The sequence below is a fragment of the Protomyctophum parallelum genome, assembly GCF_964188405.1.
Source record: "Protomyctophum parallelum genome assembly, chromosome: 8".
NCBI lineage: Eukaryota > Metazoa > Chordata > Actinopteri > Myctophiformes > Myctophidae > Protomyctophum > Protomyctophum parallelum.
In genome coordinates, this window is record NC_139703.1 from 51753256 (window position 1) to 51779558 (window position 26303).

The window sequence follows — 26303 nt, forward strand, 5'->3', positions numbered from 1 at the left end:
TCTGTTCTTTAACTACATAGAAGTGTCTATTTGTATGTCTCTAAATGTTTTGATGAATTGAACAATGTGGACCCTGTTGTAAACAAGTGTAATGCTTAATTGGGTCGTCCACTCACAGTTAACAGTCTTTGTATTTGAGTTTGTGCTTAAAATGTAATGTAAATTCTACAAACTGTTAATAAATATTTCAATCAATCAAAAAAACTCATTACTCAATGACTGTAGGGCCTAAACTGGCCTCTGTAAAATCTGAATCCCCCCCCCCCATTTCCCCTCACTGTATATGTATCTTTTCCCTTTTTGCTTCCTATATGATGAATTCCTGTTCTGTTCTTTAGCTACATAGAAATGTCTATTTGTATGTCTCTAAATGTTTGTATGTCTCTAAATGTTTTGATGAATTGAACAATGTGGACCCTGTTGTAAACAAGTGTAATGCTTAATTGGGTCGTCCACTCACAGTTAACAGTCTTTGTATTGAGTTTGTGCTTAAAATGTACTGTAAATTCTACAAACTGTTAATAAATATTTCAATCAATCAATCAATCAATACTGTAATAAATGTATTTTAAGCATAATAAGACTATTTTTACACATTTCATACATTTGACTTACAAATAACCGCTATCTATTCATTCATAACTCCAGAATGCGTCAGAGCAATTCCACATTTCCACATAAAAGAAATACGGTCAGATGATTTCATGATTTTTATGTTGGCCCTGATACGGAACCATGCACTGGTATGAGTCACACGCCCTACCACATACACAATGCTACAATACTTAGTTAATATAGAAACAATGCAATTTGACCCAATTACTATTTATTTCAGATTTGTTTTATTAACACAACAGTAACATTCAAACAAGACTGTTGTTTTCATGGTTTAAATGAGTCTCCACAAATATTCTGAAAAAAACAAAACTTTGTTGAGTGATTCTTCAAGGAATGTGTCACAGTTGCAGTATAGTAATATTGCTAAGTTTATTAGTTAACAAGCAATTTAACAAACCCCTTTTCTCAGCTAAAAGCTACAATCAACTAAGAAAAACAAAACGTGGGCTATTAGCTACTTTACGAACAACGCCACAACAGCTAAAACTTTACTCTCCACAGAACGAAAATAGTACTACGTTTTCATTTTGAACGAATAAAGTGCGAATAAAGACAAAACACAAGCAAATGTTTTTGAGCATATCTCATGATAACTTACAGTAGGCCTATAGCAACTTGTGAAACTGACCAAATTTAAGGAGCAACATAAAGAGACAGCATAAAAAAATATATAGGCCTATATGAAGAAATAGCAGACCAATAAGCTATTTTAATAAAGTTGTTTTCAGTACTGTTGCTGCTGGGTGGAAACCTAATAGGCCTATAGGCCTATGTTAAAAAAAAGAAATTTCTTCATTATTATATATATATATTTTAAACAGCCGATCTGTCGCATATAAGGAGCGCGTGGTGAGTTTGTAGTACTGCTATTTTCACTGCTTTAGTGCGACTGGCTTGTATGATGATGAAGTAGGCCTTAGTAGGGCATTCATTTACGAAAAAGATTTGAAAGTTGATATTTGGAGCCATGCCCGACAGCAACAATATAACACGTCCACTCATTGAGGGGCACAGAGCGGACAGGACAGCAACGTTTAAAGGAAGTAGGCTACAGTGTACTGTACAATACATACAGTAAGACAATCACACAGTTCACAGAGGGTGGATTAAATATACAAACACAGCTCTTTGGCTTTGTTCAGACTGCAGGCAAATCCCATTCGTTTCTGAAATCTGATCTAGGACAGACTGTCCACACTGTTAATTGAAAAGTCATCAGATGGCATTTTGTGTCATTGTTGACCTATATCTGCATTGGTGGTGGTAACAAAGTAATGTATTGTGTGAGTAATGCTTTATTCATAATGTACTCTGTTGTATGATGACAATGCGACGTGCTAGGATCTGCTAAGCGACCTCATCATACTTCCAAATATAAATCAGGGTTCCGTGTCCGTGTCCGAGTGTCCAAACTCACACACATCTTTGGAAATCCGATTCCAAAGAATTTCCAACCACCTAGGAATGTGGTTTAAATTTCCCCCCTTTTTTTTGCTGTTAATTCAGACTTGATTAAAACAATTTGAATAGGCTGAAATGGGATTTGGGCTGAGTGTGAACAAAGCAGTGCTCCTGTGGGTTAGGAGACAGCTGAAGAGGATACAGACTTTATCAATATGCCACTACATTATGTATACAGTATCCGGGATGGCACAGGTCCTTTTTACATTGTTTTTTACAGGGATACTTTAACATCTACTCTGGCTTCTGCGTGCATCCCAGACAGTTTAAAGCTGCTTGATTCAGTATTTGGATATTTCAGACATTATCATGCACCTACTGTATATTTCAGACATGTAGGCTAAAATATATATTGAAAACGTGAAACACGTCTCTACTTCTGGTGATTGATATTGTCCTTCTAATGCTTGAGTGGACGCACGCACGCACGCACGCACGCACGCACGCACGCACGCACGCACGCACGCACGCACACACACACACACACACACACACACACACACACACACACACACACACACACACACACACACACACACACACACACACACACACACACACACACTGTGTTTCATTGCTTTTTTCATTAAAAAAATAAGTAAGGACAATATCTGTCACCAGAATGGACTAGTATTTTCAATTCATTTAACATGGTTCAAGTTCAACACTTTTTGAGTTTGAATTGTGTGTCTGACCAAATGAATATCAAATATTGAATCGAGCAACATACTGTAACTGTCTCGGGTGCACGCGAAAGCCACAGTAGGCGTTAAAATACTACTTTGAATCAGTCTAATGACCCTGTGTTTGCAATGATGTTTGGAGAATGTCCCCCACCGTGGCAGACTGGCAGTGGGTCTATGGCTGGCCAGCACTGCTGGTCATGGAGGCTGCAGGGCTGATGGCAGTGCATGTGTTGACAGGAGCCTGTGTGCCAGCAGGTCTCAGGGACCCTGGGCGTCCAGCTGGGGGTGGTACGGGACCCCGCGGAGGCCCCACGACAGGACTAGTGCCTCCCGACTCACTCTGTTCAGGGGCCCGGAGTCTCTGCATGAGGGTGGTCACCCTTATCGCTTTCTGTGAGCCACAAACAATGGAGGGCCAGTTAGCTCTAGTTCATGGTAAATGGTGCATTTATATAGCGCCTTTATCCAAGGCGCTTTATAGAGAGAGATTGTGCATTACATTCATCCATTCATACACCAATGGCAGCGGAAACCATGCAAGGCACCAACTAGCACATCGGGAGCAATTAGGGGTTCAGTGTCTTGCTCAAGGACACTTCGACAGTAACTCTGGGGGAGCCCGGGTTCGAACTGGCAACCTTACGGTTACCATCCAGGCACTGTACTACCCCTGAGCCGCCGCCGTATTTCATCAGGTAGTGTTTCCAAAACAGTGGGTCGGGACACATTTTTGGGTCGCGGTCACATTTTCATGGGTTGCAACTAAAATATCCTTTTCATTGTGTCCTACATTTAGTTTTTCATTATTATTTGAAAAGATTTCCTACAAGCTCACACGTGATGTGAAGCTTGTAGAAAATCGGACATTTTCACTATAGCTTGGATCCTGGGGAAATAGCAAATTCCTCTTTTGGATCTCAAACTAAAAGGTTTGGGAACAATTGTCTAGAGGTGCCACTACTGTAAACTCCACTCTACAAATAAATGTAAAAAATATAATATAATTTGCATCTGAGATGTAGTGGATTCGGATACTGGAGTAAATGATAATACGATGTGTAAAAGTTACCTTCCACTTGGCTTTGGCAAAGTTCTTCTCTATCTGCGCACAGACTCCATCCTTGATGTTCTTATTCGAGGCGGCGTTCCCGGAGATCCTGAGGCAAAGGACAACCATTGGTGGAAGAAGCCTACTCAGATTTTTGGTTGAGCCAATTCACGGCAGTAGCCTGATGACCTACAGTAATAATACATAACCATTCATCACTATACGTACAGTACTATAAGTACTGTAGTGTATGTTTTGTATTAATCGTAAAACTAGTCATTTTCAACTAAAATTATATTTAAGGTCAGGACAGCACTTGAGTATATTTACTTAATAACTTTGCACCACTGGGAAGCAGAGAACTGTCATCTCTCACTCCATTTGAGCCAATAAACAATGTTTTCAGTATTTCTGAGAGAAAGCTTTTACCATTCATGGTTTATAGCCTCCTGTGCTGTTAGTCGTTGATCTTGGTCTATTTCCATCAATGATGCTACAAGTGTTTTGGCTGTAAAAAACAAACAAACCTAGAGTTATTTCACATGTAAATACTGAAAAGGACCCACAGTTTATGCTGCCACAGACCCCCATTTGACATCACTTTTCATCCTCGAGGACCCCAATCTACACTTAACTTCTCGTATATATATAATTTATACACTGCCAGAGTTACAGACCCATTAACGGTCCATTTGGTTCCAAACTACCAGTCAGAGTAGAATAGAGACCTTTATAAAGATACTGAAATAGAATATTAGACCATTTAGTCACATGATCATCAACATTCCTGGATCACAAAGTCAGATCAGATCACCCCAGCATGCACCACTGCTGATAAAGCAAAGATTCCAGTTACGTAATCAAGTTTTAAGTTGTTTTAGGGTTCCTCCCACACTTGTTATTTGATATTCTAAGTGTAGCAACAATGAAAACTGGCATTGATGGGATGTTGCTGGCTTTGATTGCACAAATGTCCTCATTCCCTGTTACTTTAGAAAAATAAAAAGGAAAAACCTTCTGTCCTATCCCGAATTCCACCTGACTAATTGACTTTAAACTCGGCACATGTGTCACCAAGGACCCCAGGGAGTGCAGTGCCTGTGGTGAAGTCGGTCCGATCGGTGTTTGTCCAGAACCGCTGATTCGACTAAAACACAATTATTGTGTTCTGCTTAAAAAAACACTAGCCTGGCCTGGACGGTTAGCTCAACCGTCTGGGCACCTTGGCTGGCCTGGACGGTTATCTCAACCGTCTGGGCACCTTGGCTGCCAAGTCAGCCGTCTGGGCACCTTGGCTGCCAAGTCAGCCGTCTGGGCACCTTGGCTGCCAAGTCAACCGGAAGGTGTTCCATGGGTTTGACTCCCAAGCTTGACGGCCTTTGTGTCTCTCTTCCCTTTTCCTGTCTGTATAGTGTATACTATTCCCTATCAATAAAGGCATAAAAAGCCTCAAAAAAAAGAAAGAAAATACATTAGCCTGATGAGGCCCAGTGATCTCATATAGTTATACCTGAGTCAGAAATGTCATCCCAGTATGGTGAATCAAATTCATAGTCTCCTGACAAAATCTTCAGGAAAAGGTTTTTATCGTGATTATCATAGTTGTCCTCATCCGCGTCGTCATAGAACGGAGGGTTCCCCGACAAACTGTTGAGTTTGGAAAAGAAAGACACAATGTTAACCACTCTTTAAAAAGAAAGACACAATGTTAACCACTCTTTAAAAAGAAAGACACAATGTTAACCACTCTTTAAAAGAAAGACACAATGTTAACCACTCTTTAAAAGAAAGACACAATGTTAACCACTCTTTAAAAGAAAGACACAATGTTAACCACTCTTTAAAAAGAAAGACACAATGTTAACCACTCTTTAAAAAGAAAGACACAATGTTAACCACTCTTTAAAAGAAAGACACAATGTTAACCACTCTTTAAAAAGAAAGACACAATGTTAACCACTCTTTAAAAGAAAGACACAATGTTAACCACTCTTTAAAAGAAAGACACAATGTTAACCACTCTTTAAAAGAAAGACACAATGTTAACCACTCTTTAAAAGAAAGACACAATGTTAACCACTCTTTAAAAAGAAAGACACAATGTTAACCACTCTTTAAAAGAAAGACACAATGTTAACCACTCTTTAAAAGAAAGACACAATGTTAACCACTCTTTAAAAAGAAAGACACAATGTTAACCACTCTTTAAAAGAAAGACACAATGTTAACCACTCTTTAAAAGAAAGACACAATGTTAACCACTCTTTAAAAGAAAGACACAATGTTAACCACTCTTTAAAAGAAAGACACAATGTTAACCACTCTTTAAAAGAAAGACACAATGTTAACCACTCTTTAAAAGAAAGACACAATGTTAACCACTCTTTAAAAGAAAGACACAATGTTAACCACTCTTTAAAAGAAAGACACAATGTTAACCACTCTTTAAAAGAAAGACACAATGTTAACCACTCTTTAAAAGCGTGCCCACGTCATTTTGGTCTGCTGGAAGCTTGCTACTAAAAGTAGTGCTTAGAGAAAAATATATACTCATGTGGAATGGTTCGTGTGAAAAATATAACAGTGAAAGGTTATATAAACGTTACTGTTTTATACTTTCAAGCGGTTGTGAATAGGGCTGCAACAGTATACATCAAACGAATTGGTTCAATCAGTTATAAAAAACCCAGATTATAACAGATAATTGGTAAGTGATCATCTTTTTTGTTATTATAGGTGACCAAGGATAACACAAGGTTTGGTAACACTTACTATATGCATCGCACCTCTATAATTCATTATGGGTATAATGCTGTATAAGTATATAGTTACAATAGCTCAAAAATCATAATTTAGGGCAAAGTGGTTACGGTAATCAGACTAATTAATTTAGCCATTTATTTAGAAATAATCCTTTAAATTGTTTGCCTTGATTTGATGATTAACCCATTCTGAACGGGCACCCATTAAGGTGTTAGCATCATGTTATGCTTTAGCTATTTAAAAATAGCAGATCTACAAGCTCATAGCGCGCCACCGAGTGGCGCGCTATGAGCTTGTAGGTCTGCTATTTTTGTAAAAATCGAAGAACGACTGACATTTTTAGAATCTGATCTCAGGTCAGAATGGGTTAATCAGACCAGTGTGTGTCCGGTGGAAACCTCGTGTGAATCTGATCTCAGGTCAGAATGGGTTAAAAAAAAAGTAATCCATAAAAACCTATTACAGGAACACTTACAGGATGTACATGATGACCCCTATTGCCCAGCAGTCAACTGGCCTTCCATATCGTTGCCTCCCGATCACCTCAGGAGCTGACAAAACACAATGCACAGAATCATAATATCGTTGCTGATGGGTGGAAACCTACAAAATGGTTACTTTTTGGAATTAAAAAATAGCAGATCTACAAGCTCAAAATGCAATACGTTTTGAGTTTATAGATCAGCTGTAGAACATCTATTTTAGTAGGGCAAAGTAGGGCCCATTCTGAACGGGCACCCATTTTGGTGTTGGCATCATGTCGTGCTTTAGCTATTGAAAAATAGCAGATCTACAAGCTCGTATCGCGCCACCGAGTGGCGCGATATGAGCTTGTATAGGTCTGCTATTTTTGAAAAATCGAAGAACGACTGACATAGAAACATAGCTTTTTCAGAAAACTGTCATTTTCAAACAGACATTTTTTAAATCTGATCTCAGGTCAGAATGGGTTAATAACTAAATAAAAACACACATAAATTAAGTTAAAATATGGAGATAAGAGCTTTCTGCCCAACAGCAACAATATATAAAATGTATCATCCCTCAAAACCACTGACATCATCTTTAATCAAAATGCCTTAATACAGTTGACCAATTAGTCAAATGAATGCTTTTGTTACTGATCTAAAACCAAATCCTTACCCAGATAATCTGGTGTGCCACAGGGGTCCTTAATGAGTCCGTTTTCCACTTTGGCTAGTTGGAAATCACTGATAACAATTTTGGAGTTCTTCAAACGATTAAAGTACACCAAATTCTCCAGCTGCACCAGACAGAAATAGATATTAAAGTAATCATTGTGATGATAAGGAATTACATGAAGGTATTCTTTTTGCCATGATTACCAAATGCAACTGTGCACTTCTGTGGTGTAAGAATCACTATGCACAAAAGGGTTATTTCACTCTAAAACAATTTGTAACGTCTACTTTCGCTTTTGTGTGCACCCCAGGCTGTTTCAAAATATTCATATGCTCAGACTCGACCTAAACCAAAATTGTGTTTAAGTACAGTACTTGAGTAAATTTACTCATTTACTTTCCACCACTGCACTTTATTTCATTTAATTATTTGTTTTAAAGCACATTAATGTGGCATGTGAAGTGCTACCTTTCAGCACTAGGTGGCAGCGATGGACAGTGTATTTATGTATGTGATAAGAAGTACCTTCAGGTTTCTGTGGACGATTCTCAGTGAGTGCAGGTAGGCCACAGCCTCCAGCACCTGTCTCAGCACATTGCTGGTGTCCTGCTCTGAGTAGTAGCCTTGGTCTAGGATCCAGTCAAACACCTCCCTGCCTGTAGCCCTGAGGTGTGCAATAGATGGAAGCACAAAGGGAGAAGTGAGAACACTTTCTGGACATTTCCTCATGACACACTTGGCACGACGGTGAGTGAGCCAGCACCATTGCGTCGGAAGTGTGTCAGGCCCAGGCCCAACTGGAAGTATACCCTCACTAAAAACGCCGGGACAACGCTCCACACGTCCCAAACTCTTCTCCCTTCTGGCTCCAAAACTGTGGAATGCACTTCCCATTGCAGTCAGAACTGCAGCATCACTCCCAATCTTCCGCCGTAGCCTGAAAACCCACCTTTTCAGACTCCATCATGGCCCGTAGCACTTACCCTACCCCCTTAGATAGCATTTCTGTTGGCTTAGATAGCATTTGACACAGACTTATAGCATGTTATGTAGACAGCACTATAATTGCATTGTATATAGTCATAGCACGCCATAGTACATATGTATAGCATAGTAGTAAATATGTATAGTTTATATGTATAGTGTATGTATAGTTTCATTATATAGATATTCCACTGTTACTTTCTTAGCTTACGCATGTTTCATGATAAATGCTTTTATGTGATGTATTCCCATGCTTTTTGTTCTTGCTTAATGTAAGTCGCTCTGGATTAAGAGCGTCTGCTAAATGCCTAAATTGTAAATTGTAAATTGTCATCAGCCGGGAGCCTCCCTTCACAGATGTCAGTGTGTCAGGCCCAGGGTCATCAGCCGGGAGCCACCTTTCACAGGCCCAGGGTCATCAGCCGGGAGCCACCCTTCACAGATGAAGTGTGTCAGGCCCAGGGTCATCAGCCGAGAGCCACCCTTCACAGATGAAGTGTGTCAGGCCCAGGGTCATCAGCCGGGAGCCTCCCTTCACAGGCCCAGGGTCATCAGCCGGGAGCCTCCCTTCACAGGCCCAGGGTCATCAGCCGGGAGCCTCCCTTCACAGGCCCAGGGTCATCAGCCGGGAGCCTCCCTTCACAGGCCCAGGGTCATCAGCCGGGAGCCTCCCTTCACAGGCCCAGGGTCATCAGCCGGGAGCCTCCCTTCACAGGCCCAGGGTCATCAGCCGGGAGCCTCCCTTCACAAATGAAGTGTGTCAGGCCCAGGGTCATCAGCCGGGAGCCTCCCTTCACAGATGAAGTGTGTCAGGCCCAGGGTCATCAGCCGGGAGCCACCCTTCACAGATGTCTCGCTCCTTTAATCCCGGAACATCTCTGGGCGGGAGAGCAGGGACAGGGACCTCTCCCTGCCGCCCTCTGCAGCCAGCTGAAGGATCCTTGTTCTACCCACACTCTGTCCCCTGTGTTATTGTTTTGGTGTCTATGCCGCCCTCTGCAGCCAGCTGAAGGATCCTTGTTCTACCCACACTCTGTCCCCTGTGTTATTGTTTTGGTGTCTATGCAGCCCCTCTGCAGCCAGCTGAAGGATTCCTGTTCTACCCACACTCTGTCCCCTGTGTTATTGTTTTGGTGTCTATGCATGGCAGCCTGGACGTCCTTCTCCCTGATTCAAGCGTGGGCCTGACGACCGCATGCCATAATTACTGTTCTTTTCAGTGAAGTAAAACTAGCAATAGCACAATATGAAAATATGACACAAAGCCAGGCGTTGGAGGGGTTAGCGCCGGTTAAAAGAAAGGGTGAAAAACACGGACGGACGGATGATGAATAAGGCTTGAATGAATGGAGTATTGTAATGTAAACTCTTAAAAAATATATATTATTATAAGTTCACAAATCTATTCGATCAGCTATTTTTGAATAGTTGTAAAATAAAACAGGGCTTAAGTGTTTAAACTGTTCCTCATTTTGTCTGCTAAGCCGCTGGGAAGCCTACAATTTATGTAAATTGCCAGCAGGGAAAATGTAAATGATGCTGCCATCAAAGTATGAAAGGCTGCTGGTATTTAAGCTAAACCACGAAAGCCACAGAATGAGTGTATATTTTCCCAAGAGGTCTAGTCTGTTTATGAATATGGCTTTTGTTGTTTTTGTTTCTTCTTTTTCTTAGCATATACTGTGCATATATTAAAAATTCTTAACTGCATGTGTGTGTGTGTGTGTGTGTGTGTGTGTGTGTGTGTGTGTGCGTGTGTGTGTGTGTGTGCGTGCGTGCGTGCGTGCATGCGTGCGTGCGTGCGTGCGTGCGTGCGTGCGTGCGTGCGTGCGTGCGTGCGTGCGTGCGTGCGTGCGTGTGTGCGTGCGTGCGTGCGTGTGCGTGCGTCCCTAGAACCACCGTCTCTAATTCAAAGGCTCACAAAGCACCTCAACAAGACACTCACAGCTCCAGGAAGAGGAAGTACTCTTTCTTGGTCTCGAAGACATCGACCAGCTGGAGGATGTTATGATGCTTCACCCTATGAAAGGAGGACAGGAGAGGAATGTGTTTATGTTATGTTATGTTATGTTATGTTATGTTATGTTATGTTATGTTATGTTATGTTATGTTATGTTATGTTATGTTATGTTATGTTATGTTATGTTATGTTATGTTATGTTATGTTATGTTATGTTATGTTATGATGCTTCACCCTATGAAAGGAGGAGAGGAGAGGAATGTGTTTAGTTTGAGCAGTAAATCCTCATTTATACTTTGTTGTACAAGTTGGTCAAAATAGCAGATCTATAAGCTCACAACTCATCACATTATGAGCTTGTTGACCATCTATTTTTGACCACCCTCATGCAACGTAGGATAAATCAGGCTTAAGTTACTTATAAATCAGGCTTATCATTCAAGCCTATGATACCAGCAATGCAACATCAGCTTGAAAATAACATCACTGTCGGGCAGAAACCTTTCATCTTCATGTTTCATATTTTTATGTTTTCTTTCATAAATTATTGAATGCCTCATCTTTTACGTCACTCAAAATTCTCAAAGAAGATGCATGTATAAATATGGGCTATTTTCACTTTAAATTCTTTGCCAACAGGGACACCAGGTTGAAAGTGCATGTGTCTGCAATTCTGCATGTATGAGGGATTTATAAAGTACATTTTAAATCCAGTCTTATGTTTGTTATTGTATATTTCAGCAATAAGAGAATAAAAAACTTCACTCACATTTTCAAGATCAGGATCTCATTCTTGGCGGCTTTCCTCACTTTTCTCCCATCCTTTTTGATGAACTTTTTACAGGTGAACATTTTCAACGTATTCCTGTCCTTTGCTCGGAATATCTCGCAAAATTCCTCTCTGACAAGACAGACGAAATAATTCACATTAGCATCATATCAGTTTAGCCATTAAAACAAGACCCCTTTTCTTTCTTTTCAAAATCTTTTTATTTGCTTTTATAACAGTATGGATGTCAAGTCACAGGTTCTTTGAATTAAAAAAAAATTAAACATCAGATTTTAGTATCAGTGACAAGAGATAAACAAATGTATGAATCACAGAGATCATGGGCAGACATAATGAAAAGACTATGTCGTTGTGCAAAACATGCCCCTTCAAGACAAAAGAAAAACATTTTCTCCCCTTCAAGTCCCAATTTAGTAAAGCCAATTCCCAATTCCCCTGCAGCATCTCTACAAGTACTCCATCTCCGCTAACCCCCACAATCAGTCTTTGGGAGGGTGAAGAAAGCTTCGGGTCCGTCAAGCCAACATCTTCTTTCCACCCGACAGTGACAGGTCTCACTAGGGGGTGTAACGCATGTGGAGGTACACGCTACAAGACCCATTTTCAAACTTATCTTCATACAATTTATCCTCACTAAAATGCTCATTATAACATGGTATAATTTCTGTCTAAACCCACTGCCTCTCAGAGTTAGGTTATGAGCAGTTCAGAAACCAGCCTACCAACCATGTGCAGTCCACCTCTGAGACACAGAGCTGGTAGACAGAGTTAGGCTTTCGCCTTTATTTTTTATATTTTTTATGGAGGGACAGACAGTATAGGCTTACAGGAAATGGGGAGAGAGATGAGGGGGGGGGGGGGGGGGTGACATGCAGTAAAGGCCGGCCGTCGGGATCGGGAGTCGAACCCGCGGCACACTGCCAGACTGGATTACCAGCCAGAAACAGTTTTTGAGCTGCCAGTGACTTTCTGCCGTGCAGTTCTATGGAAAAGATGTGCTGGAAGTTGGAACACTCCCCTATTTTTTGGCGGCCAGCTCATCAAGGTCACTTTTGATCCTGACAACACGGTCATTTAATCCCAGACTCTGTGGAACAAACTCTATATGGAAATTTAAAAATACAAAAAAAGAAGAAGAATAATAATAATCAGAATTGTACAGCTTCAACAATCTAAATATAAATAGTCCTCGCCAATGATTACTGTAAAGAATATGGTAGACTAGAAAAATAAAAAATAAAGTGTGACATTGCTATATAGTCTGGTTGCCCTGTTATAGCGCCTACACACTGTAGGACCTTTATAGTCATCAGTTTGTTATGTATGCTTTGCTGCACAGGTATACTGTTATGTTATGTTATGTTACTGTTATGTTATGTTATGTTACTGTTATGTTATGTATACTGTTATGTATGCTTTGCTGCACAGGTATACTCACGATTTAACCATCTGTCCCAGGTCATATTTGTCAGCGACTTGGGAAGGAGTGTTGTAGTCCTTCTCCCCAACTGTTAGACAGCCAAAGGGCATGGCAACACCAGCCCTAAAGGAACACACCGCTCAACACAACCTGTTAACAACACAACAACACACTGTTAGACAGCCAAAGGGCATGGCAACACAGGGAACACACCGCTCAACACAACCTGTTAACAACACAACAACACAACAAGTACAACTGTTAGACAGCCAAAGGGCATGGCAACACCAGCCCTAACCAGGGAACACACCGCTCAACACAACCTGTTAACAACACAACAACACAACAAGTACCAACTGTTAGACAGCCAAAGGGCATGGCAACACCAGCCCTATAGCCAGGGAACACACCGCTCAACACAACCTGTTAACAACACAACAACACACTGTTAGACAGCCAAAGGGCATGGCAACACCAGCCCTAACCAGGGAACACACCGCTCAACACAACCTGTTAACAACACAACAACACAACAAGTACAACTGTTAGACAGCCAAAGGGCATGGCAACACCAGCCCTATAGCCAGGGAACACACCGCTCAACACAACCTGTTAACAACACAACAACACAACAAGTACAACTGTTAGACAGCCAAAGGGCATGGCAACACCAGCCCTAACCAGGGAACACACCGCTCAACACAACCTGTTAACAACACAACAACACAACAAGTACAACTGTTAGACAGCCAAAGGGCATGGCAACACCAGCCCTATAGGGAACACACCGCTCAACACAACCTGTTAACAACACAACAACACAACAAGTACAACTGTTAGACAGCCAAAGGGCATGGCAACACCAGCCCTAACCAGGGAACACACCGCTCAACACAACCTGTTAACAACACAACAACACAACAAGTACAACTGTTAGACAGCCAAAGGGCATGGCAACACCAGCCCTAACCAGGGAACACACCGCTCAACACAACCTGTTAACAACACAACAACACAACAAGTACAACTGTTAGACAGCCAAAGGGCATGGCAACACCAGCCCTATAGGGAACACACCGCTCAACACAACCTGTTAACAACACAACAACACAACAAGTACAACTGTTAGACAGCCAAAGGGCATGGCAACACCAGCCCTAACCAGGGAACACACCGCTCAACACAACCTGTTAACAACACAACAACACAACAAGTACAACTGTTAGACAGCCAAAGGGCATGGCAACACCAGCCCTAACCAGGGAACACACCGCTCAACACAACCTGTTAACAACACAACAACACACTGTTAGACAGCCAAAGGGCATGGCAACAACCAGCCCTAACCAGGGAACACACCGCTCAACACAACCTGTTCACAACACAACAACACAACAAGTACAACTGTTAGACAGCCAAAGGGCATGGCAACACCAGCCCTAACCAGGGAACACACCGCTCAACACAACCTGTTCACAACACAACAACACAACAAGTACCTGTTAGACAGCCAAAGGGCATGGCAACACCAGCCCTAACCAGGGAACACACCGCTCAACACAACCTGTTAACAACACAACAACACAACAAGTACAACTGTTAGACAGCCAAAGGGCATGGCAACACCAGCCCTAACCAGGGAACACACCGCTCAACACAACCTGTTCACAACACAACAACACAACAAGTACAACTGTTAGACAGCCAAAGGGCATGGCAACACCAGCCCTATAGGGAACACACCGCTCAACACAACCTGTTCACAACACAACAACACAACAAGTACAACTGTTAGACAGCCAAAGGGCATGGCAACACCAGCCCTAACCAGGGAACACACCGCTCAACACAACCTGTTCACAACACAACAACACAACAAGTACAACTGTTAGACAGCCAGTACCATTTGTATTCGAATTATTTTTCAGCTACCAAAAAAACAACAAAAAACCCCACACCGAATGGTTAAAGGGACACTTCACCCTTTTTGCAAAAGAAATATATGTTAATGACGTTTAGAAGCTTTAGATCACTTTCCTGGGGGTATTTATGTGTGTAATATGTGGTTTTAGATATTTTAGATTGTAGCAGTGAGCCTGTTGTCTCTGATGTCATGGACACTGGTCTCACTACCTTCCTGGAATACAATTCCCATAATTCTTTGGTGCACTGCTCCTCCTTGTGGATAGGGGGAGAGCTGTCTTACTGAGACAACATGTAGTCCAGGAAGGAAGTGATCCCAGTGTCCATGACATCAGAGACAACAGGCTCACTGCTACAATCTAAAATATCTAAAACCACATATTACACACATAAAGACCCCCAGGAAAGTGTTCTAAAGCTTCTAAACGTCATTAACATATATTTTTTTGCAAAAAGGGTAAAGTGTCCCTTTAACCCATTAAAACTGGGAAAGCATCTGACTTCCTGAAAGTTCATATATAATGGCCTGTTGTGGTGCTGTCATTGGGCCATGTAGAGGTCCATGTATTTGGGCCCAACCTAGACTGTATTACCTTAATAAACATGGCCATGAATACTTTCTGCTTCCAGTCACTAGTTTAAAGTCTCATTTCTCATGTCATAATAATCTTTTTGGAAAATTATGGTCCCATTTATAAAAGAAAATTACCATAAAGTCGCGCATGTTCTGAGGGGCGTGGCTGCCGTTACAACAGACGTTACTGTTAACGTTACTGTGCGTTACAGTTACTGCAGTCTGGTGTCCTCTCTCTCTCTCTCTCTCTCTCTCTGATTCAGCAACAACAGCTGTGGAGTTGCAGACCTTTTTTGCCTCTCAAGAGAGCTATGGGTATTCATGAAGAATTAACAATTCTCCTACAAATTTTACATTGTGTTTCTAATGGATGATTGCACAAAATCTGGTGACATGCATTAATTGTTCTGTATCGTCTCGTCAACTCCATTCAGCTCACATGCATTTAAACAAAAGCATCTCTCACATCAAACAGCCTAACTATACAAGTAACAGCAACCGACATCAGATACTTAATTATATTGCATTAAATGAGTGCAATAATGATAATCAACCTAACCGATTTAATCAATAAAATATGTATTAAATACATTACAATAAATAATGTAATACATATATACACATTCACTATTTTCAGCTATAATATAGTCAATTATAAAACAATCATGTTGCCACGTTATATATAATTGCAGGTTAATTGGTTATTTAACCCATTCTGACCGGGCACCCATTTTGGTGTTGGCATCATGTTATGCTTTAGCTATTGAAAAACAGCAGATCTACAAGCTCATATCGCGCCACTCGGTGGCGCGATATGAGCTTGTAGATTTGCTATTTTTGAAAAATCGAAGACACTTTTAGAATCTGATCTCAGGTCAGAATGGGTTCATAATGAAACTGTCAGGATGTAATAGACATTTTTAGAATCTGATCTCAGGTCAGAATGGGTTAACCCTATTACAGTTTTTCACGATATTTAACACGCAAAAATGTATTGTACTTCATGTACCTCATGTACCTAATCTGAATCACTCGACACACTTTGCACTACAGCACACTCCCTTATCCGCATTAGACTCTGACTTTCATAATATCAATTCATTCTATAGTATATATAGATATAGATATACTAGATACACTAGTATATACTAGATATACTATATTACAAATACTATCACATTAAATCTCAAAGCATCAAACCTACAACACACAGACTGTCAAGTCTCTAAACATTCAGGTCTGGTGAGCAATTTTCTATCAGGACTGCAGCATAAAAGGGACTTGAGAGAGCCTCTGTTTTGTCTGGTGAACAATGGAGAACCTTGAAGAGATCGACAACCAGAGAAGGAGAGGCGTAAGAGTGAGAGAGAGGAGGAGGAGGAAGATGAGGACAGAGAGAAGGAGGAGGAGGAGGGGGGGGGGAGAGCTAGTGAGAGAGAGGAGGAGGTAGAGGAGGACAGAGAGAAGGAGGAGGAGGAGGGGGGGGGGAAGACAAGGAGAAGGACTATAATAATAATAACAATAATAATAATAAAACTTTATGTGTATAGCACCTTTCATGACATGAAATGCAGCTCAAAGTGCATAGAGGAGTACATGGTGGAGGAGGAGGAGGAGGATTTACTGAACAACTGGTTCCATCTTTGGATGCTACATTTTGGCGGAGAAATGGAATGTCTATGTGGCAAATCGGCTTAATATTTGGCAAATCTTGCATTAGAAGTGACAACGGGATCAGAGTGGGAGTGGAGTGAATGTGACTGAGCTGTCAGAGCGTCAGTCAGTCAGTCATGTCCTCATCGTGACCTGACTGAGCTGTTAGAGCGTCAGTCAGTCAGTCATGTCCTCATCGTGACCTGACTGAGCTGTTCAGAGCGTCAGTCAGTCAGTCATGTCCTCATCGTGACCTGACTGAGCTGTTAGAGCGTCAGTCAGTCAGTCATGTCCTCATCGTGACCTGACTGAGCTGTTCAGAGCGTCAGTCAGTCAGTCATGTCCCCATCGTGACCTGACTGAGCTGTCAGAGCGTCAGTCAGTCAGTCATGTCCCTATAGTGACCTGACTGAGCTGTTCAGAGCGTCAGTCAGTCAGTCATGTCCTCATCGTGACCTGACTGAGCTGTTAGAGCGTCAGTCAGTCAGTCATGTCCTCATCGTGACCTGACTGAGCTGTTCAGAGCGTCAGTCAGTCAGTCATGTCCTCATCGTGACCTGACTGAGCTGTCAGAGCGTCAGTCAGTCAGTCATGTCCACATCGTGACCTGACTGAGCTGTTAGAGCGTCAGTCAGTCAGTCATGTCCACATCGTGACCTGACTGAGCTGTTCAGAGCGTCAGTCAGTCAGTCATGTCCACATCGTGACCTGACTGAGCTGTTCAGAGCGTCAGTCAGTCAGTCATGTCCACATCGTGACCTGACTGAGCTGTCAGAGCGTCAGTCAGTCAGTCATGTCCTCATCGTGACCTGACTGAGCTGTCAGAGCGTCAGTCAGTCAGTCATGTCCTCATCGTGACCTGACTGAGCTGTTCAGAGCGTCAGTCAGTCAGTCATGTCCTCATCGTGACCTGACTGAGCTGTTCAGAGCGTCAGTCAGTCATGTCCGCATCGTGACGACCACGTTTGGGTCATTTCTGCAGCCTGTGTATATTTAGCGTCCACCATGTGGTAGAAAAAGTGAAAGTATCAATTCTGCAATGTAGAAATACTCTGTACCAAAAGTAGAAAGTATAGCCTTATATACTACTCATTATGCAGAATGTCCAATTTCACAAGTTTTCAAAAATCATAAAAATCTTTTGAAAATAGCAGATCTACAAGCTATATATTTAACCCATTCTGACCTGAGATCAGATTCATACGAGGTTTCCGCACCGGACACACACTGGTCTGATGAACCCATTCTGACCTGAGATCAGATTCTAAAAATGTCAGTCGTTATTCGATTTTTGAAAAATAGCAGACCTACAAGCTCATAGCGCGCCACTCGGTGGCGCGCTATGAGCTTGTAGATCTGCTATTTTTCAATAGCTAAAGCATAACATGATGCTGACACCAAAATGGCTTGTAGATCGGCTGTTGGACAAAATGTATATATAGGGACGAAGTGTTTAATGTATGTTTTGAAATAAGAATCAAAATATACAAAGTAACTTTTTAACAAGAACGTTTTAAAATAATTGTAGTGGAGTAAAAGTGCAATATTTGCATTGATGTAGATGGAGTAGAAGAAGTACTGAAGATTGGAAATACTCCAGTAAAGTAAAAAATACCGCACAATCTGAGACAAACAGCAGTGCTTTAAATATAATAAATGAACTGAATGGTAACTAAGTAGATATAAGTAATATAATAAATGAACTGAATGGTAACTAAGTAGATGGATATAATAAATATAATAAATGAACTGAATGGTAACTAAGTAGATGGATATAATAAATATAATAAATGAACTGAATGGTAACTAAGTAGATGGATGGAGTGGGAGGAGGAAGGACACAACGTTTAACGTTTAGGCTCCAAGACAGAGCCCATGTCAGTGTTTTGTGTGTGTGTGTGTGTGTGTGTGTGTGTGTGTGTGTGTGTGTGTGTGTGTGTGTGTGTGTGTGCGTGCGTGCGTGCGTGCGTGTGCGTGCGTGGGTGCGTGCTCGCCAAGCTTGTGTGTACAGTATGTATGTAATCTGTGGAGGGTTTCAATTGAGATTAATGTTAGGCAGGCAGGCAGGCAGGCAGACAGACAGACAGACAGACAGACAGACAGACAGACAGACAGACAGACAGACAGACAGACAGACAGACAGACAGACAGACAGACAGACAGACAGACAGACAGACAGACAGACAGACAGACAGACAGACAGACAGACAGACAGACAGACAGACAGACAGACAGACAGACAGACAGACAGACAGACAGACAGACAGACAGACAGACAGACAGACAGACAGACAGACAGACAGACAGACAGACAGACAGACAGACAGACAGACAGACAGACAGACAGTTTCCAGCCTGACAGCAACATGTAATTAGCCACAGATTCTTGTTATAAATGAGGATTGGCAAATAATGAGTGCAGCCAGAGAGCATAGGTTACGGTGTCTAATCATTCCTTCAGCATGAGTGGAGAGTACTTTACACAAGGACACCACAGAGGGCCTCATTACGCCCTCCTCATTGTGTCCACATGTGAGATGCTTTAATAAGGTGTTGCTCATAGTCACCATGCAACACATTGTGAGATTGTACTGCATGCTGTTTTTCAACCTGACTACGCCAGATAGCGGCAGCAGTGAGTTCCTCCTCCTGTTCCCATCTGGTCTCTCTCGGGCAGAGACCATGCACGATCAACGTGAGACTGGTGACGTATTGTAGCTGTGCCACAGCGCGAATGTAAACACAACCTAACAGGACTACAACTCAAAATGATTATGGAGATATCAGATTTTTGTCCCGTTGCTTCTGGGTTCATCGTTTCTGCCTGAGAGAGACCAGATCAAGGTAGGAGGAGGGAACTAGAGAGAGACCAGATCAAGGTAGGAGGGAACTAGAGAGAGACCAGATCAAGGTAGGAGGAGGGAACTAGAGAGAGACCAGATCAAGGTAGGAGGAGGGAACTAGAGAGAGACCAGATCAAGGTAGGAGGGGACTAGAGAGAGACCAGATCAAGGTAGGAGGAACTTATGAACTCAATACTGCTGAAATGTGGGGGAGTCAGGTTAGCTGTTTTTGCCTTTTTGAGGCAAAATAAATTAATGGAAAAATGTGGAAAATAAACTGTGAAGACTTTTCACTAATTTCACCAAAGGGACGGCAGGGTTAATCTGGTTAACTACTTAAGTGCTAATAGCGTCTAAAACCGTAGGAAGCCTAGGACGTGCTCATTCTCAATGGGATATAGTTACAATGTTTGGAACTATATAGCCCATAGCACCCCGCAGTGAGGAACTATATAGCCCATAGCACCCCGCAGTGAGGAACTATATAGCCCATAGCACCCCGCAGTGAGGAACTATATAGCCCATAGCACCCCGCAGTGAGGAACTATATAGCCCATAGCACCCCGCAGTGAGGAACTATATAGCCCATAGCACCCCGCAGTGAGGAACTATATAGCCCATAGCACCCCGCAGTGAGGAACTATATAGCCCATAGCACCCCGCAGTGAGGAACTATATAGCCCATAGCACCCCGCAGTGAGGAACTATATAGCCCATAGCACCCCGCAGTGAGGAACTATATAGCCCATAGCACCCCGCAGTGAGGAACTATATAGCCCATAGCACCCCGCAGTGAGGAACTATATAGCCCATAGCACCCCGCAGTGAGGAACTATATAGCCCATAGCACCCCGCAGTGAGGAACTATATAGCCCATAGCACCCCGCAGTGAGGAACTATATAGCCCATAGCACCCCGCAGTGTGGAACTATATAGCCCATAGCACCCCGCAGTGTGGAACTATATAGCCCATAGCACCCCGCAGTGTGGAACTATATAGCCCATAGCACCCCGCAGTGTGGAACTATATAGCCCATAGCACCCCGCAGTGAGGAACTATATAGCCCATAGCACCCCGCAGTGAGGAACTATATAGCCCATAGCACCCCGCAGTGAGGAACTATATAGCCCATAGCACCCCGCAGTGAGGCCAGATCAAAGCGTGTCGCGACTCTCTTCTTCTTCTCTTCTCTTCTTCTCTCTCTTCTTCTTTGTTCTTGCTTAAATGTAAGTCGCTCTGGATTAAGAGCGTCTGCTAAATGCCTAAATTGTAAATTGTACGGCTCTGGGGTATAGGGTACGTGATATTTTAGGTTACTCTACCTTTGTATAGCTCTAATAGTAATCATTTCTTCAGTTGTTCAGTATAGGGGGTCTCCATTTCTATCCAGCTCATTAATAAACAGAAAATATATTCTCAGGTCGAGATACCAATTTTATCCAATCAGGATAGAGAACTCGGACAGGATACAAATGAAATTGGAAGTAATATAATGACACAAACAATGAGCAGACAAAATTGGAACTTGAACACTAAAAAAGCTGATAAATGGGTACTCTCTTGATTGGCTGAAAAATGGCAGCCCACCTGAAAATGTATTTTTTGAGGGGTGCTAGCCCCTCCAACATCTGTCTGTGCAGTGTTCCGCCTGTGACGCCATCATGTCTATGGACTTTTTATGATGATTTTTTTGACTTTCGGGGCACGTCAATGGCAAATGACATCACGTGACCTCTTTGTGTGAGGTCATGTCGGTCAATATAAATACATCTTCACATCATACATAATCATCATGATAGTCGGGGAGACCCCTGTTAGTGAACAAACAGGTGTGTGCTACTATAGTGCTTTAAAACCTTTAACAGAAACGTTTTATTTCAATCAACACATCATTTATAAATTAACTTTAGTAAGCACGTAGTGCATACTGTAGCAAAGCGCTAAAAAATGCAATGCAATCCATCCACTGTACATTCTCTGCTAGTCAAACATACTCGTGCTCCCTCAGGTTGCGATGCATTTCATGTTCTCCTCGTAACTTAGCTGGGGTTGTACCTCAACAGATCATCTTCTAGAGTCTGCTCATTGCTGTTCCGCTGTTCGTCCTCAGCAACAGCTCTAAGCCATTCGTCTAGCTCAGCATTGCTGCTCCTGTTGTAACCAAACAGATCTGATGCTCCTATGATGCTGAGTCTGCCTTTGGCTCCGGGCACTGGAACCTTGCGGAAGCGTTTGAAATTGGTGGTGGAGCCGTTTCCCTGGAAGTGCCGTGGTTTGACTGTCAGTGATCTAAACTCGATGAATAACCCAGTTTGAGGAAGACCTCCGTCTGCCCCCGACACAGGGGTCTCCAGTTTGACTTCGGTGGGCTTCAGTGGGGTCTCAGAAGACTTCTGTTGGCCAAAGACACCATTGCATTCTTCTGAATGCACAACAACGGACACCTCCTCCTCTTTGGCAGCCTGCCAGAGAGGAGGACTGGACTTCTGATTGGATGCCTCATCTTCCACAGGCTGTGGCTGCTGTCTCCTATTGGATGAAGACCGCTCCTCTGTTTCAAGGCTCTGGTTTCTATTGGACACTGATAACTCCTCTACTTCCATGCTTGGCAGCTGATTGGCTAGACCACTCACTTCCAGGTCGAGCCGCAACCTCTTGCTAGAAAGTGTCCCGACACTTAAAGCCTCTTTCTGATTTGTGGAGTGTTCACACTTCTTAGCGTCTACAAGCGCATCAGGCCGGGTTTTGTTGCGTCCTGCTGGTTGAACCTGCTGATCATCGAAGTCGTCCATGTCCTCAGACTTCATGAACTCTGTTTCTTCCAGCTCAATCCCTGCATCCATCTCCTTCCTCTTTCTGCCCCGGTCAGGGTAGGAGCCGGTGGGAGATTGGCCCGGGAGAGACTCTGACCCCGAGGCCTGGTGACCAAGATCCCTGGCGTTGGGGAAGCTGTCTGGCTGGGTGTTGGAGGATGTGTGTCTGGAGCCAGTGGGTGGAGGCATGGACCGCTTTGACTCCAACACAACAGGGGAGGAGTCATCTTCCCGAGGTCTTTTCTTATCGAGTGGCTGAAAGAAGCTGGCGAGAGAAGACCGTTTCTGTGGAGACGTTACTGTAGACGGCTTCTGTTTTTGAGGGGACTGCTTCAGAGAGAACATGGCCCCAAAGCTGGTCGCCTTAAATGGGACTGGATGCACAGTAAGGTCAGCCACACCTGCTGTCACAACACCTTGGTGTGGTGATCTGTCCGTCTGCCTCTCGTGTGAGGTTGTTTTCTGTGTGGAGCTGATAGATGAACTGATGGTGTCAGCCACCGTAATGACTGAGCTGCCTCTGTGTCTCTTCTCGGGAGTCTCTCCTACTGCTGTCACCCCTGTTACCTCATGTTGATCCAAACTGATGCCTTGTGAGGGTTCTGTGTTTACGGCGTATGCTGTGATGTTCAGAGATACTCCTGCTAACACTGTATCCTCCACTGCATTCTGGGAATGTGTGGCACCTGGAATTCTGGACTTTGCACTTTGCCCGGTGTCTGAAAGCCCCACCGTGTCTGTCATGGCATGGGTTTGCCCGGTGTCTGAAACCCCCACCGTGTCTGTCACGGCATGGGTTGGATTGCAGTATTTGTCACAAGAGATGTAGACGGCGGCCAGGCCAATCTCAGACTCTGGGATCAACCGCAAGGCTTTCTCTTGTAGAATCCTCCCCACAGAGTTGGCCCAGTCCATGGTGGAAGAAGGTATTATGGAGGCCTGGGAGCTCCTGGTGACCACGTTCACCACGCAGCTCTGTGGCGACTGTAGCAGCGGGCGGGGAAGACTGCCTTCTGCCAACAGCTGGCTCTGCCCACCTCCAAAAGCCACCGTTGCACCCAAACGTTTGAGCTGTTTGTCACTGAGGAAGACAAAGGTTTTCCCAACAAAGAGCCGTTGGCGTTCTGGCCTGGCTGTGAGATCCACCTCCTCTCTATGCAGATGGGGCTCATCCAACTCTGGGATGAAACTGTCAGCTTCAGGGATGGGATGCCTTTGCTGAACTGCTCTGCTCAGCTCACTGATGAACTCCTGTTTGATGATTGGTCGGCAGCACAGGAGAGCACTTATAGTCTTGATGGTGACCGTGACAGTGGGCATGACCAGGTGAGTGCAGTCCTCTGTCCAGCTGTTGACCAGCATACCTCCCAGAGGAAGCAGGGCCTGAGAGAGCCTCGCCTTGCCCTCAGCATCCACACGCGATGAACAAACCACCAGCTGCATCCTGTCCACGCTGAACTCGCTTTGGAGAACTCCAAAGGTGACTTGGTCTCCTTCTCCCAGGCTCAGCGATGTGTTCTTTGACAGACGCTGATTGTTGACAAACGTTCCATACTTCGAGCTGTCCTTCACAGTTAGGGTCTGGTCAGTAGCAGCGAGGTGGGCATGAATCCTGCTGACGGACCGGTCACCAGACAGCAGGATGTCACAGTTCTTGCGTCCCACAACATACTCTTTACCAGCGAAGAGGTAGTGGCACTCACCCCCAGCTTCCAGGCGCTTCATGATCCACATTCTGTCAAGAACTACACCATTCACCACTAGATATACTGTATATATATATACATATTTATGGTCCTCATGCAGGCTTGTCACTGCAATGCGCCGCTACAGAAATCACATGAAGTCGCTAATGATGTGAACACCAGACACGGTATCGCCAAAGTACATTTTGTAATTCATTACAGTATGATAGCCGGTCGCTGGTAATTAGCAAATATGTTCTAGTTTGAATTCCGAACAGCACCCCAAAACGTGATTTTTAATATTTAAACTTCAGTATGATAGAATGCCAATTTTATGTTCTAAAAAAAACAGCCTATGACAGTCCTCTATGACGTCAGCCATACACACATTTATTACATTTATTTTGCCATTGACTTGAATGTCACATGACATCACGGGGGTACACACAAAGCCACACTTTGGATCAGTTAGCGCTGCTCAATAGCTGATGCATCACCAGTCACCACACATTGTGAGCTTGTCAATAGGCTATTTTAGAATTTAATCCAATAAGGTAAGGTGTTCAAATTGATTAGAATTTATTTTGCAATTTCTTCCCACAAAATATGGGTAAAAACTTCAGGAATCGGTAACCTAGGACACTGCAAAACCAGGAGCGGTATCGGGACCCAAAACTCTGGAAGGAGGATGCAACCCATAGACTGTAAAGAATATGGATGAAGTGTGAGGGCTCTCACACGTGACCCATTGGGTTCTAAAGAATGAAGATGAAGTGTGAGGGCTCTCACACGTGACCCATTGGGTTCTAAAGACCTCTGGAAGGAGGATACAACCCATAGACTGTAAAGAATATGGACAGGGCTCTCACACGTGACCCATTGGGTTCTAAAGCCACTTTTTCAGTTAATTCAAATCCACCATCTTGGATTTTCCAGGTCTGGGAATACCCATATATGGACTTGTTTGTTCTTCTTAGGCCGCCTTTATTTTCAGGGCGGGCCCGTCTAGATTTCGAATGGTCAAATGGACAGGTATCAGTCAAAGAATGGACAGGTATCAGTCAAAGAATGGACAGGTATCAGTCAGAATGGACAGGTATCAGTCAAATAATGGACAGGTATCAGTCAAATGGACAGGTATCAGTCAGAATGGACAGGTATCAGTCAGAATGGACAGGTATCAGTCAAAGAATGGACAGGTATCAGTCAAATGGACAGGTATCAGTCAGAATGGACAGGTATCAGTCAAATAATGGACAGGTATCAGTCAAATGGACAGGTATCAGTCAAAGAATGGACAGGTATCAGTCAAATGGACAGGTATCAGTCAGAATGGACAGGTATCAGTCAGAATGGACAGGTATCAGTCAGAATGGACAGGTATCAGTCAAAGAATGGACAGGTATCAGTCAGAATGGACAGGTATCAGTCAGAATGGACAGGTATCAGTCAAAGAATGGACAGGTATCAGTCAGAATGGACAGGTATCAGTCAGAATGGACAGGTATCAGTCAGAATGGACAGGTATCAGTCAGAATGGACAGGTATCAGTCAAATGGACAGGTATCAGTCAAAGAATGGACAGGTATCAGTCAAATGGACAGGTATCAGTCAAAGAATGGACAGGTATCAGTCAGAATGGACAGGTATCAGTCAAAAGGACAGGTATCAGTCAAATGGACAGGTATCAGTCAAATGGACAGGTATCAGTCAGAATGGACAGGTATCAGTCAAATGGACAGGTATCAGTCAAATGGACAGGTATCAGTCAAATGGACAGGTATCAGTCAAATGGACAGGTATCAGTCAAATGGACAGGTATCAGTCAAATGGACAGGTATCAGTCAAATGGACAGGTATCAGTCAAAAGGACAGGTATCAGTCAAATGGACAGGTATCAGTCAAATGGACAGGTATCAGTCAGAATGGACAGGTATC

General features: G+C 43.2%; 2 protein-coding genes across 2 annotated transcripts; both read right to left on the reverse strand.

The window, feature by feature from the left end:
* Window positions 1-2937: 2937 nt before the first annotated feature.
* Window positions 2938-12992, reverse strand: LOC310863078 (caM kinase-like vesicle-associated protein; the record flags this gene model as incomplete). Its single annotated transcript, XM_083771202.1, has 10 exons — window positions 12892-12992; window positions 11433-11564; window positions 10649-10723; window positions 8245-8383; window positions 7720-7840; window positions 7052-7127; window positions 5324-5460; window positions 4243-4321; window positions 3835-3922; window positions 2938-3156 (listed from the first exon to the last, which is right to left on the reverse strand). Exons 1-10 carry the CDS (start codon window positions 12981-12983, stop codon window positions 2938-2940), a joined length of 1158 nt encoding a protein of 385 aa, XP_083627328.1. The 5' UTR covers window positions 12984-12992.
* An 8914-nt stretch (window positions 12993-21906) lies between these two features.
* On the reverse strand, window positions 21907-24414 carry LOC310863079 (nibrin-like; the record flags this gene model as incomplete). Its single annotated transcript, XM_083771203.1, has 1 exon — window positions 21907-24414. One exon carries the CDS (start codon window positions 24412-24414, stop codon window positions 21907-21909), a length of 2508 nt encoding a protein of 835 aa, XP_083627329.1.
* Between the last annotated feature and the right edge of the window lie 1889 nt (window positions 24415-26303).